The 14,693-nt window shown below is 40.7% G+C and overlaps 2 protein-coding genes across 4 annotated transcripts in view; one reads left to right on the forward strand and one right to left on the reverse strand.

Annotated features, from left to right (window-relative positions):
• Positions 1-5,507, forward strand: part of CDK17 (cyclin dependent kinase 17) — a 79,605-nt gene extending 74,098 nt beyond the window's left edge. Inside the window, exons 14-17 of one of the 3 annotated variants that reach the window (XM_025213434.1) lie at positions 939-1,029; positions 1,816-1,893; positions 3,692-3,772; positions 5,037-5,507. In XM_025213434.1, the coding sequence (XP_025069219.1) occupies positions 939-1,029; positions 1,816-1,893; positions 3,692-3,768 (246 nt within the window). In that variant the 3' untranslated portion in view covers positions 3,769-3,772; positions 5,037-5,507. The remainder of the gene's footprint in view (positions 1-938; positions 1,030-1,815; positions 1,894-3,691; positions 3,773-5,036) is intronic. The other 2 variants (XM_025213435.1, XM_006031774.3) reach the window with 2 other exon arrangements.
• Positions 5,508-10,150: 4,643 nt separating this feature from the next.
• ELK3 (ELK3, ETS transcription factor) overlaps positions 10,151-14,693 on the reverse strand; it is a 49,473-nt gene continuing 44,930 nt past the window's right edge. Inside the window, exon 5 of the mRNA XM_006031775.3 lies at positions 10,151-12,814. Within this exon, the coding sequence (XP_006031837.1) occupies positions 12,716-12,814 (99 nt within the window). The 3' untranslated portion in view covers positions 10,151-12,715. The remainder of the gene's footprint in view (positions 12,815-14,693) is intronic.

Raw genomic sequence — 14,693 nt, forward strand, 5'->3', positions numbered from 1 at the left:
TGGTGGTGGCGTGGTGTGGCCTTACTCCATGGCAGCACAGTTGGCGCGGGGATCCTGGCAGCGATTGCAGTGGTGGCAGCACTAGCGAGTCTCGCTGCCCTACTCTGCCCTCCAAATCCCAAGTGGGGGTGGGGGGATGGCACACAGCCGGACATGGAGCAGGGAGGCGGGGATGGGGTGCTGCCGCCTCCCACGAGCAGGGCTGGGGCAAGGCAGGGTGAGGGCAGTGGTGGCCATCATGTGCGAGCTTCCCTGCCCTGCAGAGGGGCGCCGCTGCCCTCATCCCACCCCAGCCCTGCTCCTGAGAGGCAGCGGTGGTCCATCCCTGCCCGCTCGTGCATACCCCCCTAAGGCCAGTCCAAGTACCCCTGTTTGACAACCCCTGCTTTAGAGGGAGAACATTGAACAACATACATCTAGAGTAATCTATTCCCTATTCATTACCCTTCCAACTGTATACCATCATTAGTTTAGAGATGCCAGAGCAACATCTCCAACTGTTCTGTGTAGGATATTGTATGAAATTCCCTGTCACAGAAAGGGATAATGCATCTGGATAAAGCATAATGTCTTCATTTGTAACTTTTAAAAAAATCTCCATGCATAAGAATAGATGTCATCTCACCTCATGACTGATACTGGCATGTGAAATAACCAAATTTCAATCTTTTAGTTATTGTCACTAGAAAGCGTATAAGAAAATTACATTATATTTTTTATATAATCCATGTCAGGCAGGCAAAAATAAGAGTTGTACAAGGTTTTTAAAATGTCTGTAAGTTCATAATGCTGGCCTCAGTAACATGTTAGAATACGTGAATAAAATTCAGGAAAAGTACCATTTTGGTGGGAATGATCTAATAAAACTGCTTTTTCTTAAGGGTAAGTCACCTGGATGCAAAAAACTATCTAAAAAATACTCCTTTTTGTTTTAACAGTATGAATCTAAAAAAAGAATTTCAGCAGAAGAAGCCATGAAACATGCATACTTCAGAAGTCTTGGAACAAGGATACATACTTTACCTGAAAGTAAGAAGAATAAAGTAGCAAGCAGTGTACCATCTTGTTGGATAAAAAAAAAAAATGTTATCATGAACTAGCATGAAGCATGAGCTGTGGTTGAACTCTTAAATATGACAAAAGGTCTTTTGCAACAGGACCTTCATCTTTAAATGGACTGAAAAATGTTCCATCACAAGATGATTAACTTTCTTAAGCAAAACTCTCAAAGACTCATCTGATACATAAGTGCAGTGGTTTGAATATTTGCACAAGGTGTTGAAGATGCTTTTATTTTTTTAGCAGAGAAGCATCTATTCTAATAAGCAGTTGGACAAAATTCTTTTGGCAATAAAAAAAAATGTTAAAAAATATGGGTTAGGCTTTCGTGAAATTAATGGAAAATGTAATATGAATTAGCTGAGTGGTTTTGGCTAAAATATTTTTTTTCAGGGAAGATTCATAACACTGGTGGTGTGGTTCTTCCCCAAGATTTGATGTACCAAATTTCAGTTTGTAACTTTTGGCTAGGGAGACTTGAACCACATCTTGGCCTATGTTATTTACTTTATATGTGTATATAGGTATATATGTATGTGTCAGTTATAGGAAAAATTGACAGCACTTCCTCAGAATATTTTATTGCTTATTGTGTGTATAGGCGCACGCACACTTAGTAAAAATACACTAAGTAGTACAGTATTCTGAGGGAGTGTTGTCAATCTTCCCTAATAAGTGATACTGTTCCTCTCTGAATCATTAACTGGAGCAGGTTTAGCCATGTGAATACAAATTAATCTTGTTTTCTTGTTACAGGTGTCTCAATATTCAGTCTGAAAGAGATTCAGCTGCAGAAAGACCCTGGCTTTCGAAATTCCTCTTACCCTGAGACAGGTATAGAAACATGGATATTTTTTTCTCATGTTTGCACTGTGCGAGAGCACTATACACCGAAAAGTATTGTGTTAATGATGAATTGGCATGAATGAACACGGGCAAATATCAGGAAATGTCCCACTCCATTTCCTTCCCCCCAGCCCTCCTCAGAGGCCTCGGGGGCCCATAACCACCTTGGCTGCATGCAGATATTAGAAAAAACAAAACAAAACCATGCTTTACTAAAAGAAGCAGCATGTTATTTTGACCTGGCTCTGCAGCATCCGTTTAAGTTGGGTACTTCAGCGGGGCTTTTTGGCAATTAAATAGCTGATTGAATCAGCTATTAAATAAAAGTGCCCAAAAAGCCTTACTAAAGCATCCAATCTATATAGTTGTTGAGCAAGTGAGTCCAACTAATGCACTGCATCTTCTGGGCATGCGCTGGGCTCAGTGCAGGAGCACACTGAGTTTAAAGTAAAGTGTGATTTGGGGGGGTTTTGTTGCTTTTTTTTTTTTTTAATGCCTGCAAGCAGCCCTTAACTACAGACTTCTATCTCCTTCCACCTTGTCATATCTTTACTTATCACTTCCAGATCAGTTTTTATGTTATCTTCCCATTCTTGCCTTGATCTGCCTTATACCCTCCACCTCAGCTTCCAAGATCTGTTTCACATGCCTTCTCTCATCAGTTCTCACAATATGCCCTGCCCACTTGAGTGTAGCTCCGTGCCACTGCCCAGGTCACATCTGCAGCCCACAGGTCACATGTGCAGAACCATTGCATCCCGCCCACTAGTAAAGTACACCCCATCAGCTCTGCACTACTGCATGCCCCTGGCACTGCAGACTGGCCAGAGATCTGTGCTCCTCTGGGCAGTGGCACAGAGCTGCACTCAAGTGGCAGCTCAGAGCTCTGGCCAGTAAGCAGTGCTAGGGGCATGTGGCAGTGCGAAGCCAAAGGCGTATGGTGACACAGCCATGTTTGGGTGGTGGCATGAAGCTGGGGGGCTGCCCCCCCCATAGTCCATGTCTGTGCTGTGAGACTAAATACACAATCTCATCCAGAATCTCAGTATCACAGGAAGATAAGGATAGGGAGTGGCAATGTGGAAAAGGTAGAGAAGTTTAAATATTAAGGAACAATAATCACTGAGGACAATCAAATAGCTGAAGAAATCAAAGTGAGAATTTGTAGTACTGATATATGCCTCTTGCATTTGGATAAAATAATGTCATCAAAGAAAACTGTAAGAAACCTTAAAATCCATCTTTATAGTAAAGTTGCTCAGCTTGTCTTTTATATGGATGAGAATCCTGGATGCGGAAGAAGGCTGCGAGTATTTGAAAACAAAGTGCTATTTGCTCAGGTTGTGCTAAAATCCCTGCAGAGTCAAATCTGGATCTTTCATATCCAGCTTGTTCACGACCCATTTGGTTCACAGCAGGCAGCTGAATTAATCGTGAGCTGTTCATCTGATTGCTGTACCTGCACTGCTTTTCTCATCAGCTGGAGCTCATCAGCACTCTTGCACGGCTGATTAGAGAAGTAGCACCCTTTGAAATAAAAGCAAAGAGCTGGGGCAGCTTAGTGGTCCTGTACAGCTGTTTGCTGCAGCTAAATATGCTCCCAGCTCATTCACAAATCCTCATGTTAACAGGGGAAAAGAAGCCTAACCCTATGGAGAAACTGGGTTCTGCTGTACATTAGACATACAGAGAAATGTGTTACTAGAGTTAGGCCAGATAGCATGGAAAATGTCTGCAATCCAAAACAGTCAGTATCTGAATGCTGGATGTCTTACCTGATTTTCAGCAGAAGAAACACCAAGCACATCATATCAAAGGACAGTGAATGCTGTGGGCTGCAGCAGCAGCAAAGTGAATCTGTGATTAGGTAAAACAGGAAAGGACGTGTTAAGTGTGTGGACACATGTAACAATTGAACTGTTCCAGTATGTCACTGATTGGGAACTGGTTTGCAGTTGTCATGGGTCAGGGTGTAGGCACATGTACCACACACTAGCATTCCAGGTAGAACTGTCACCTATTAGGCACTGAAGTGTTGTGGCTCTGAAATCATAAGATGGGAGCGAGCACCCAATCCAGCATGCCTTGTGAGGGGCAAATCGAGGAGGAAAAGTGATTGCACTCATGCTTTGAGGGGTCCCAGTGAGTGGATGGCCTGTGGTTAGGGGCATTTTCACTTTTCTGCTTTCCCTTCTTGTCTAAACATGAATTCAGTAAAGTTCATAACTTCCAGTTGACCAAAATTTGCAGTGTGCTTGCCTGACTTTGGGTAGCTAAGGAATGGAAGAGTGTTTGGGCGCATGGTTTTAGAGGGAGGTGGCGGGACAATGTGGGGCCACAGTTGAGTAAAGAGTGAAGATACTGCTGGTTATTAGGAAGATAGCTTTGATTGAAAAAGGAGTACAGGGGAACACATGATAAATAATGCCAACAAAAGGGGAAAAAAGGGGGCACTATAATTCTGGCCACATACCAAAGTAGCCAGTGTTTGGGGGTGCGGAACAGTGTGGTTTAGGACAGTGTTTCTCAACACCAAAGTTGTGACCCAAAAGTGGATCACAAGAATATGAGAGAGGGTTGCGAACAAACTTTAAAAATGGATAAACAAACTTTACAAAATGGGTTCTCCTGTAAAGGAGAAAAATGGGGGAAACTGTGGCTTTTCCTTTGCAGGCTGGCAGAGTTGCAGCCTGCGAGAGGCTGCTTGGGGCCCCCCATTCCCCACATACACACCACCCTGCCCCACATACTGGAGGGCTGGGGGTGGAGGCAGTGGGTCGGGAGTGAGGGGCACTGGGTTGGGACTGGTCATTGATGTTTTCAAGTGAGTTCTGGTACAAAAAAGGTTGAGAACTACTGATTTAGGAGAGCTAGAAGTTCACAGTAAATCAGTTCAAAAGAGTACTTGATTTTCCTAGTAGACTTTTGAACTCTTTCTCTGTTCTAGGAGTCTTTAAACAGGTTTTGTAGACTTGTAAGACTGGCTGCTTCAGGTTTAAACTGCATTTAAACCAGCTCAGATGTTACATGTGTCCATACTGTATGTAGGTAACTATCCTGATGTAGAAATTTTGGGTGGCATACAGTAAAAATGTGCCTGTTTGTTAACAAACTTAAATCTTCTGTTTCAGGGCATGGGAAGAACAGAAGACAGAGCATGCTTTTTTAAAGCTGGCGATACAGATTCAAGCCCAAGCCTATCTTTATCAATCAAGGACTCAGATCTGAAGGCAGTTCTTTCTTTTGGTGGACTTGGAATCTGTTTGTCTGCACTGTTCTCTTCACAGTGGAGTCTTTTTATTTCCAACCTGCAGATTATGTTTTTATATTTGTTGTCACAGTGTGACAATTTTTTGTACAGTTGATTTTAAGGTCTCCTCTGCCATTAGAGCCAGTAGGTTACAGCTGTTGATGTAACTGTAGCTGCAATTTTTGTGCAGGACTGAGAAACACAGTGCATTATTTATTGCGGAATCATTGCTGCTAAATAACTACTGTCTGTATAGTTAACACAACAGTTCAATGCCTGAAGAAGTTGCAATGGCTTTATAATATGTGAATGCATCTGTTTCTCTTCATAAACTGTTTTACTGCTGCAGTTTTTTGTATTTTTAAACTGCAGTGTTTCCTGGAATGTAAACATAGCTTTGCTTGACTATAGGTGAACCATCTTTAACGCTCTAAGTTCACGGCACTTAATTCCTTATTTAACATTGGAAATACAGTAGTTGAAATATTATGAAGCATATGATGTTTTTCAGAAGCACCTGATGAGAGAGTTGATTCAAACAAGTGAATGGTTAGTTATTATTTGCATTTTAATCTTGTATCTGTTACTGGTAAATTAAAGCACAGAGACTGAATGATCAGTTTTGTCAGAATTCCTCCGATACAAGATATTTGCACATGATTGTGCATCTCTCTCCAGATGCAACAAGGTTTTTTACCTTCTTTTTAACGTAATTAGAAATATGAATAGCAAAAGATCAATCACATGGCATCTCTGTTTTACTTTTGGAACTGAGCTTTGATTTTATTTTATTTTTCTTTACACAATAACAAGATGACTAATTACAAGAGCATGGGGAACAACGTCATATTTTCCCCCTCTTGTGGATTTCTCATTACTACATTATTCACTTGAAATCAACTGGAAAGATGCAACTTCATACTTGATAAGAACTCAGTATACATTACAGACCTTTTGAAAATGGGAACTTAGAGGGTTTTTAAGATCTTAGATGTTATCTGTTTACCAATGATAGTAAACATGTTACTACTATGCTTATGCATCTCAGTGAGTATCATAAGTACACCCTTGGTGATGGTAACAGTATTTTTAAGCATTTGTGTTCACCTTTATAAACCTATTTGTTTAGTGCATCTTAAAGAGACTGTAAATCTTTTATTGGTATATTTTGAAATGGTCATGTAAATCTTTGGCTGGTATATCATGAAAATAGTCATAGATAACTTAATTTTTTTCCTGACATTCACTGTAAAACATTCAGGGGTCCTATCATTTCTGTTCAGGAAATCTTGTAGTTTATTGTTATTTAACAGTATTAAGTGAATTTTTGTATATTTCATTTTAACTTTATTTGTGAATAGTGATTGTGGCATGTTTGGGGGTGTTTTATTAATATTTCATGATACTGGTAAATTGAACTGGGACTTTTTTTTATTTTCTGAAAAGAGAGAAGTTCATGTGTTATGGTGAATCTTGGACCACTACTGCTTTTCAGCATTTGTAAGCCGGTTTTACCTTACAGAAACCCTTATAGACCTAACAAAACTGCTGTTATTTCTAACTGACGGACCTGTATTAATATTGTACTTTTGAAAGTATAAATATTATGTGGAATTCCTTGGTTTTGTTTTGAAGTTTATAACAACAAGGCTCTGTGTTAAAATACAAATTTGGTGATCTAGTTTTTCAAGAAGTTACATTTTTTAATCAGCTCTATATGTTGCAGGAGTGACTGATCTCAAATTTTCCCTGTTTCTGACTCATATAACATTGAAGTAGTAGCAGCAGCAAAGACCTGACTTTTGTGCACCTGATACTGTAAGTGTATTAAATTTGGCATGTCCCATGAATGTCAGTAATTGTTGCATCAGAAATCGAGAGCATAATACGTTCTTCTGATGGATGGATGTTGTTTCCACTCGTATCAATGAAATAGCTGCGCCTATGTCCTAGAGCTAAATTTGCCCTTGGGGAAGAAGTGAAAGATTGATCCTAAAGAATGGTTTAGATTTTTTGTACACACAGTACTGGAACCTGAGCTAGACAACGCGTTGTGACAAACTTTGTGGGTCTGGGAGGGGAACTGAAATGTCAATATTAAGATGCAGGTACCAAAAAAAATATCTAGTTTTTCATATAAGAAGCAGAGATATAGAGCACAATGCTCATGAATACAATAGAAACTAAGTTTAATATTTTATATTGTGTACTAATTGCAAATATAAGAAGAAAACAAAATGTGGCATTCTTTGATGATTCAAGGGGCTTTCTATGAACATTTTACGAGTAAAATGAGGTATGTATAAAAGTATAGAAAGCTCTTTATAGAAGAGCCAATTGCAGCTCTGTGGTTAAGGATAAGTAGATTTTTCCACTTAAAGAAAGACTCCAACATTTCTGCCTAAAATCTGTGCTTCACTTTCTTTAAGAACAGTGAGAGGTAGTGGCCATTTTGAAGGAAGGTGGCATTGTCATCTGTCCTGTTGAAGCACAAGAATTGTCTTATAGAGGGCAGGTTTTGCATGGATTTCTGGGGATAGTCAGCTTAATCTAATCTGAGACCACAAATACCATGTTTACCCAAATCCAAGACAACTTCAGATTTAAGACAGCCCCTAATAATTAGATTCTATATGTGGAAGATTTTAAATGTGTTATAATTTTCTGTCTAATTATTGGAGGGTTGTCTTGAATTCATCCCCTTGTCCCCATTTCCATGCCCCCGGTGCCTGCCACCCTGCAAGGTGGGGGTCTCCCTAGCGCTGCCCCCTCACCATGCAGTCTCCTCTGCCATACTCCTGCGTCCTCTCCCCTGCTGTTCAAGCCACCCTAGCCTGCCCTCACCTCAGCAGCTGTCTGCCCCAGGCTCCTACTTGAATCTAAAGCAATGGTCGAATGAGGAAGAAACCTCTTTGCATTTCAGTATCATAATTCTTTTGTGTTGAATTTTAACTCTGAATTTCTTGGTTGGTTTTGAAATGGTGTCACCATCTTTGTGAAGTAGTATCTTCCTTTAAATTTTTGATAGGTATTCTTGGCCTTACAGTTTTACATAACTTTTTTGTAGAGAAAAAATTCAGGGCTCTATAATTTTAGACACAAGGCTGGATAGATTTGCACCTTTATAAACTAGCTAAATCAGAGATGCATAGCTTAAGCTTTTGTAAGCAAAAGGCTTGCTTCATCAGCGGCTGTGATATAAAGTTTTAGCCAACTTAAAAAAACTTTAAAAGGTCCAGAACACATCACTTTAGGACAGTAAATAGTCACAGGATTTATTACACCTTCTATAATCATTTAAGAAAATATTTAGGCTTTCTTGTTTTGATAGCTTTCATAATGGAACCAGTAAAATCTTGGTCTTATTCAGTTTATGTGGAGGGCATGGAAACAAATCTGCAGAGGAACTCTGAACCCTCTCCAATTGTTCTAATGGGATGTTATTTAAATACCCCCATTGTTATCTAAACACTTGGAAAAGTGCTTATCATTTCCTCGTTTCTGGTATTCTCTTGTAGATCCCTGTTGAGAGTACCAGTCTGCTGGACTGAAAAAGAATATGAATGTGCCCATACACCTCTACAGTAATGCTATTAGCTTGATTATCACAACCTTAATTTCTCTTTGTTCTCTGAGGGTGCAGTGCCTTCTGGATTTGGAAGGGCGTGGGGTAGTGGTGGGTTTGATTTTTAAGGATAGTAGAGGGGTTGTTTTAGCTATATATGCAATTCTTATGAAGTGAGCATGAAATAATCTGAGCTTACCTGCTGGGAAAAAGCAATTATAGCTAGGAATTGAGAACCCTTGCCTACAAGATGCCATTTCTCTGATTTCTCCTGAAGAAGGCTGGCTGCTTCAGAATGCTTAACCAAGGTTTGTTTTCCTTTTTTTATTGTAATCAACATAAAGTGTTTTTTGGTGTCTTCCAGTGCTTTTCACCCTAACGTAGGAAGTCTGGACTTCATAAGTGGGGCTTTCTAGCATTACTTAGCCAAGACAGCTTTTTTGGGGAAGTCCTTGTTAAAAGCTTAGTATTTTAATGAAGAAGGTTAATGAAACTGAAGCTTCCCTCCTCATATGGCTCAGGAGTAGGCACCATCATAAGTTAAAGAATACCTTTTCTTCTGGATTCATGTTTATTCTAATATATAGGATATATAGTAGCATCAGAGACAGAGAAGAAAGAATCCTATCTATAATGTGGTAGATCTGTTCGTTTCTTTTTGAAGCAAAATGAGGTCGACTTGGTGGCTTCCTCACATGTGTTCTATAACCATGATATCCTGCAATCTTTGTTTATGTCCTTTTTGTAAAAACAGTATGCAATTTGTCGTATGTACCAATTTTCCTCTTATAGTCTCCCTTTTACTACATGCTGCTTCTCAGAAGTTGTCTCAGGCTGGCCTGTGTTCATTGCATGAGAGAGTACAATTTTGCTTTATCTCTTAATTGGTATTCTCTTCGAGCAGACATCTGCCAAATGGGATTTTCTCTCTCTTATCTCTTATCATTCATCAGTGCATTCCAGCTTTAGAAGTGTTCTCTCCATCTGAAAGCACGGCACTCTGTATCTCCAATAGAGCAGGCCTGGAATCCACGAAAGAAAATATACATATGTGCACAACTGTCTCCTGGCTGAGATTCCCAGGTGCTTGTTGCCATTGTGGTGGATATTCCTTCCACTGGTATATCAGTTAAAAAGTAAAATGAAACTATCTCCTAATCCTGGACCCAAAATAGCCTATAAAAGAAAGCAAAGTTCCTTGGTTTAAAAACAAAACTACTTTTGCTCCTGAAGTTGGAATACGTGTGTAAACTTAAATAAAAACCATGCTTCCAGTCCATCAACTTTGCTAATAAAATCAAAGGGAAGGAACTTCAAGCTGGTTTCCTTTTTGATGGGAAAAACACTGCCTGCTAGAAGTAATCTTGGAACCACCCACTGTGACCTTTCATGGAAATATTGACACTTCCGAGCATTTATTTGTTAAAGTTTATTTGTTTTTATTTATTTAAAGTAGTTAATAACATTCAACAGAAATTCAGAATTTTTCGTAAAGCACAAAGAGGTAACAGCTAATAGGTTAGACAAGTGTGAAACTATACTCCAAAAAATAACCTGTTTGGGAAGTGTACATGACTTGATGTCCTTTCAGAGAAGGTTGGTGGTGTCGGGTCATTAGTAAATCCAGTATCTGTGAGGAAATGCAATCTTAAAAGAATCTGGATTTCTTTTTCTTTCACAGGGATCTGTTCTGGTTTGTGACACGAGTCGGTAACAGTACAGCTCCTCTCCCAGTCTCACTTGTCTTTTTTGCTGTTTGGAATTTAAGAGCACTTTTAATACTTATCTGTGTTATGTTCCAGCTATTACTTTCAGTGAGTATCTTTACTATATAAACTAGAAAGGAGATGTATCTGCTTCACTGATGCTTAAATCTCCCCTGAGCTATGCCAGAAAAAAAATCAGAAATAATTCCATTGAAGAAGGTGGTTACATTAGTGTACAGTAAGGAAAGAATTGATTCCAGTATTTCCAGAACATGGAGATTGTGTATTTATAATTTAAAAGTCCTTTGTACTTGAGACCACGTGTATTTAAAAAAAGAACATGTTAAATGTACAAGAATTTGACCTGCAAGCTCTTGTCCACTGCTTCCACTTGGATTATTCATGTGTCTGACCCAGCAATCCAGGCTGCTAGTTGTGTGACCATCTTTGTCCCATTATCTGGAGATTTTGCATGAGACACTCCTCCTTGCCATGGTCCATCATTGAAGCACCTCCCTTTCTGGCTATACATGTAGAAGAGCATGATAAGATTTTTCTCTTTCACCTACTCTTAGAGCTTTGCTCATATCACTGGTGCTAGTGCAGGTTTTATCCATTTAATTAGACTACTTGAACCTGAAGCGTGTCTTCTGATTGCATAGTCAAGGATCCTAAGGAAAATGCCTACTTGCTTTTTTATGAATAAATATCCCCAAAAATGGCTCTCAACAATCACAACTGCATTAATAAAATGTTTATTTAGCACCTTTCAACGTGAAGGATCCAAAAGCACATTACATTTAACTACATACATCATCACTGAATTGCATCCAGGCAAATAATCAGCACAAAACTCACTGCATAAAACTCAAGAGTTAGGAGTTTTGGCTAGTTGCAAGGGGCAAAACCCCCAGTATTTTGCATTAAAAAAGTGTTATGGGCTTTTTAATGACCAGATGTAGCTGACAAGATCCTGACTTTAAGGTCTCATGTGAAAGATCCACATGGTAAACTCTCACAACCTAATTTATCTACCTCAGATGACTGAATGTTTGCATCAGCCCTGCCAAGATTGGAGTCGGTGGTGCCAGAGTGTCTAGCCTAGTTCTGACCTGACATTTAGATGACTAAACCATCACCTAAAGCCAGAGGGCATACTTAATAAAGTAATATTTTGGTTGCATGTAGATAGCAATACAGCGTTATTTATGAATCCACTGTTCTCAAAGACTTTAGATGTTTGTATATGTACAGGTCTATGTATACAATAGGTCTCTTCACAAGCACCAGAAGTTAATTTAACATTCTGCAATTTCTGTTGAGGGAAAACTTGACTGACAGAGCTAAGCAGCTGGAATATTCTTCTGAGTGAAGTGGCAGAAGGCACTTGGCAAAAGTGAACACCATAGGAAACAATCCTGCATCAGCCACAAGGATGGAGGCTGCCTAAGGTCTTACCAGCTATCATTGCTACAATTCATAAGAAATAATAAATACTGCATAAGGCCTCTTTGTCTGCAGACCAGCTTTCAAAAATTTGGAATGTTTTATGAACACGTAAAGCCCAATTCCTTGCTGATGTACCTGCAGTGATTTCAGTGGAGTTACACCAGGGAGGAACTTGGGGCAGCATTGTGTAAATATGGCTTAGTTACTGCTAAACGCATTTCCTGGATATAAAATTTATTATGGTCTCTCAATTCAGCAAAGAAAAATTATAAGGCTATTTTTATACAAATTGAAAGCACTTAATACAAAATTACATGAATATACTGTGTTGTATGGCCTATCTGTGGAAAAAATACTGAAATACTACCATAGGGTGGTTGTTCAATACTAGTTTCGTCTTTCAACTTTTTATCTTAATACTAGAAAATATATAAATCATTTACATAACATTATGCAAAAAGAAGGCACAGCCGGTTATAGTTTACACAAGCACAATACATAATATGCAGAAAAAAGGGATTAAAAAAGCTTCACATCCTTATTAGATATATTGTTGAAATCCATTAAAAGTACTTCATCAACAACAGTGTTCAACACTTGAGAGCTAGGATATAAAAAAATTATAATTCATTTAATGCAAAACAGAATTTTATATATATATATAAAAATCATTGCTTAAAAATGCTAACATAAAGTAGATGATCCATGTAATGAAAAGTGCAAACCAACCAATGTAATTGAGGGTTTCACAATGTCCTTCTCATGACACAGGAAAAAATAACCCATGGGAATGAGTGTGTTAAAACAGTTAATGTGTCCTTAAAACATGAGGAGGCATCATCAGGACTTGTGAGCATTTGGAGAAAGCAGTACTGGAGAAGAGCCCCCATCCAAACTGGGGATTGGCACCGGTATGTGACCATTCAGGAGAGTTGGAAACTGCAAGAAGGCAAAAGATAAAATGTGTTTATTTCAAAGCATTAGCCCCAGTCCAGTACCTGTTAAATACTGACCGCTCCACATGGTGCCAGCTTTGCAAAGGTTGGTTCATAGATAAGAAGACAGGCACTAATGTTCTACTTCAAATAGTAAGAGTAAAACGTATTACTGAAAGACTGAAAACAGCAGGTTTTATAATGTCCAAAGAAGAAGAATATAGTTGACTACAATGAATAAGTAATTCACATAAGATAACTATCATCATCTATAGAGCACTGTCTGTCAGCTATCAGGGACATAGGATTATAAAACACTAGCCAACTGCCTGTCAGGCAGGATGGGGGGGGGAGGCAGAGGTCGGTGGAGGCAGAGCACTGCCACCCAGTGCCCCGTGGTGTCACCACTCTGTGTCTGGCCCCATGTGTCTCCTCCCCCACCGGCTCCCAGCTTGCATGCAGCAGCAGCCGCTGACACCCAGTACCCCGCACTGCCATCAGTCCATGTCATAGTTTCATAGTTGGTAGGGTCGGAAGGGACCTGAGCAGATCATCAAATCCAACCCCCTGCCATGGCAGGAAAGAGCACTGGGGTCAAACGACCCCAACAAGGTGTTAGTCTAACCTCTTAAAGACCCCCAGGGTAGGAGCCAGCACCACTTCGCTTGGAAGTTGTTTCCAGATCCTAGCCGTCCTGACAGTGAAGTAGCGCCTCCTGATGTCTAGTCTGAATCTACTCTCTGCCAGCTTGTGACCGTTATTTCTAGTCACTCCTGGTAGTGCTCGGGGGAACAGGGACTCCCCCAATGCCTGCTGGTCCCCCCTGACTAGTTTGGAACAGGTCACTAGATGCCCCCTCAGCCTTCTCTTGTGGAGGCTGAACAGGTTCAGGTCCCTTAGCCTCGCCTCGTAAGGCCTGGCCTGGTGCCCCCTGATCATGCGGGTGGCCCTCCTCTGGACTCTCTCAATGCTGTCCACATCCCTCCTGAAGTGCAGTGCCCAGAACTGGATGCAGTACTCCAACTGCGGCCTGACCAGTGCCGCATAGAGGGGGAGGATCACCTCCTTGGCTGCTGGTTCTTCCTCCCCAGGTGCAGTACCTTGCACTAGTCAGTGTTGAAACCCATCCTGTTCTCATCCGCCCACCCGTGTAATCTGTCTAGGTCCAATTGCAGCCTATTCTTCCCTTCTAGCATGCCCACTTCTCCCCACATCATAGTGTCATCTGCAAATTTGAATAGGGTGCTTTTACCCCCTCGTCCAAGTCGCTGATGAAGATGTTGAACAGCGCGGGTCTGAGGACCAAGTCCTGGGGGACCCTACTGCCCACATCCCTCCAGGTCGAAAATGACCCGTCCACCACCACTCTCTGGGTGTGGCCCTCCAGACAGTTAGCAACCCATTTGACTGTGTAGGTGTTGATGCCACAATCACCTAGTTTTTTAATGAGAATGGGGTGGGAGACAGTGTCGAAGGCCTTCCTGAAGTCCAGAAAGACTACGTCCACTGCTACCCTTGCGTCTGAAGATTTTGTGACCTGGTCATAGAAGGCTACCAGGTTGGTCTGACAGGACCTGCCTCTAATGAACCCATGTTGGTTGCCCCTAAGCATAACCTCCCCTGCTGGCTCCTTGTGGACATGCACCAGGATAATTTTCTCGAAAAGCTTACCCAGGATCAAGGTAAAACTAACTGGCCTATAGTTTCCTGGGTCCTCCTTCCTCCCTTTTTTGAAAGTGGGAACCATAATGGCCCTTTTCCAGTCCTCTGGCACTATACCAGAGCACCACAAGTGCTCGTAAAGCCGTGCCAGGGGTCCCGCAATGACCTCTGCTAATTCCCTCAGCACTCTGGGGTGGAGGTCATCAGGACCAGCTGATTTA

Source organism: Alligator sinensis, unplaced genomic scaffold (genome assembly GCF_000455745.1).
Source record: "Alligator sinensis unplaced genomic scaffold, ASM45574v1 scaffold154_2, whole genome shotgun sequence".
Lineage (NCBI taxonomy): Eukaryota > Metazoa > Chordata > Crocodylia > Alligatoridae > Alligator > Alligator sinensis.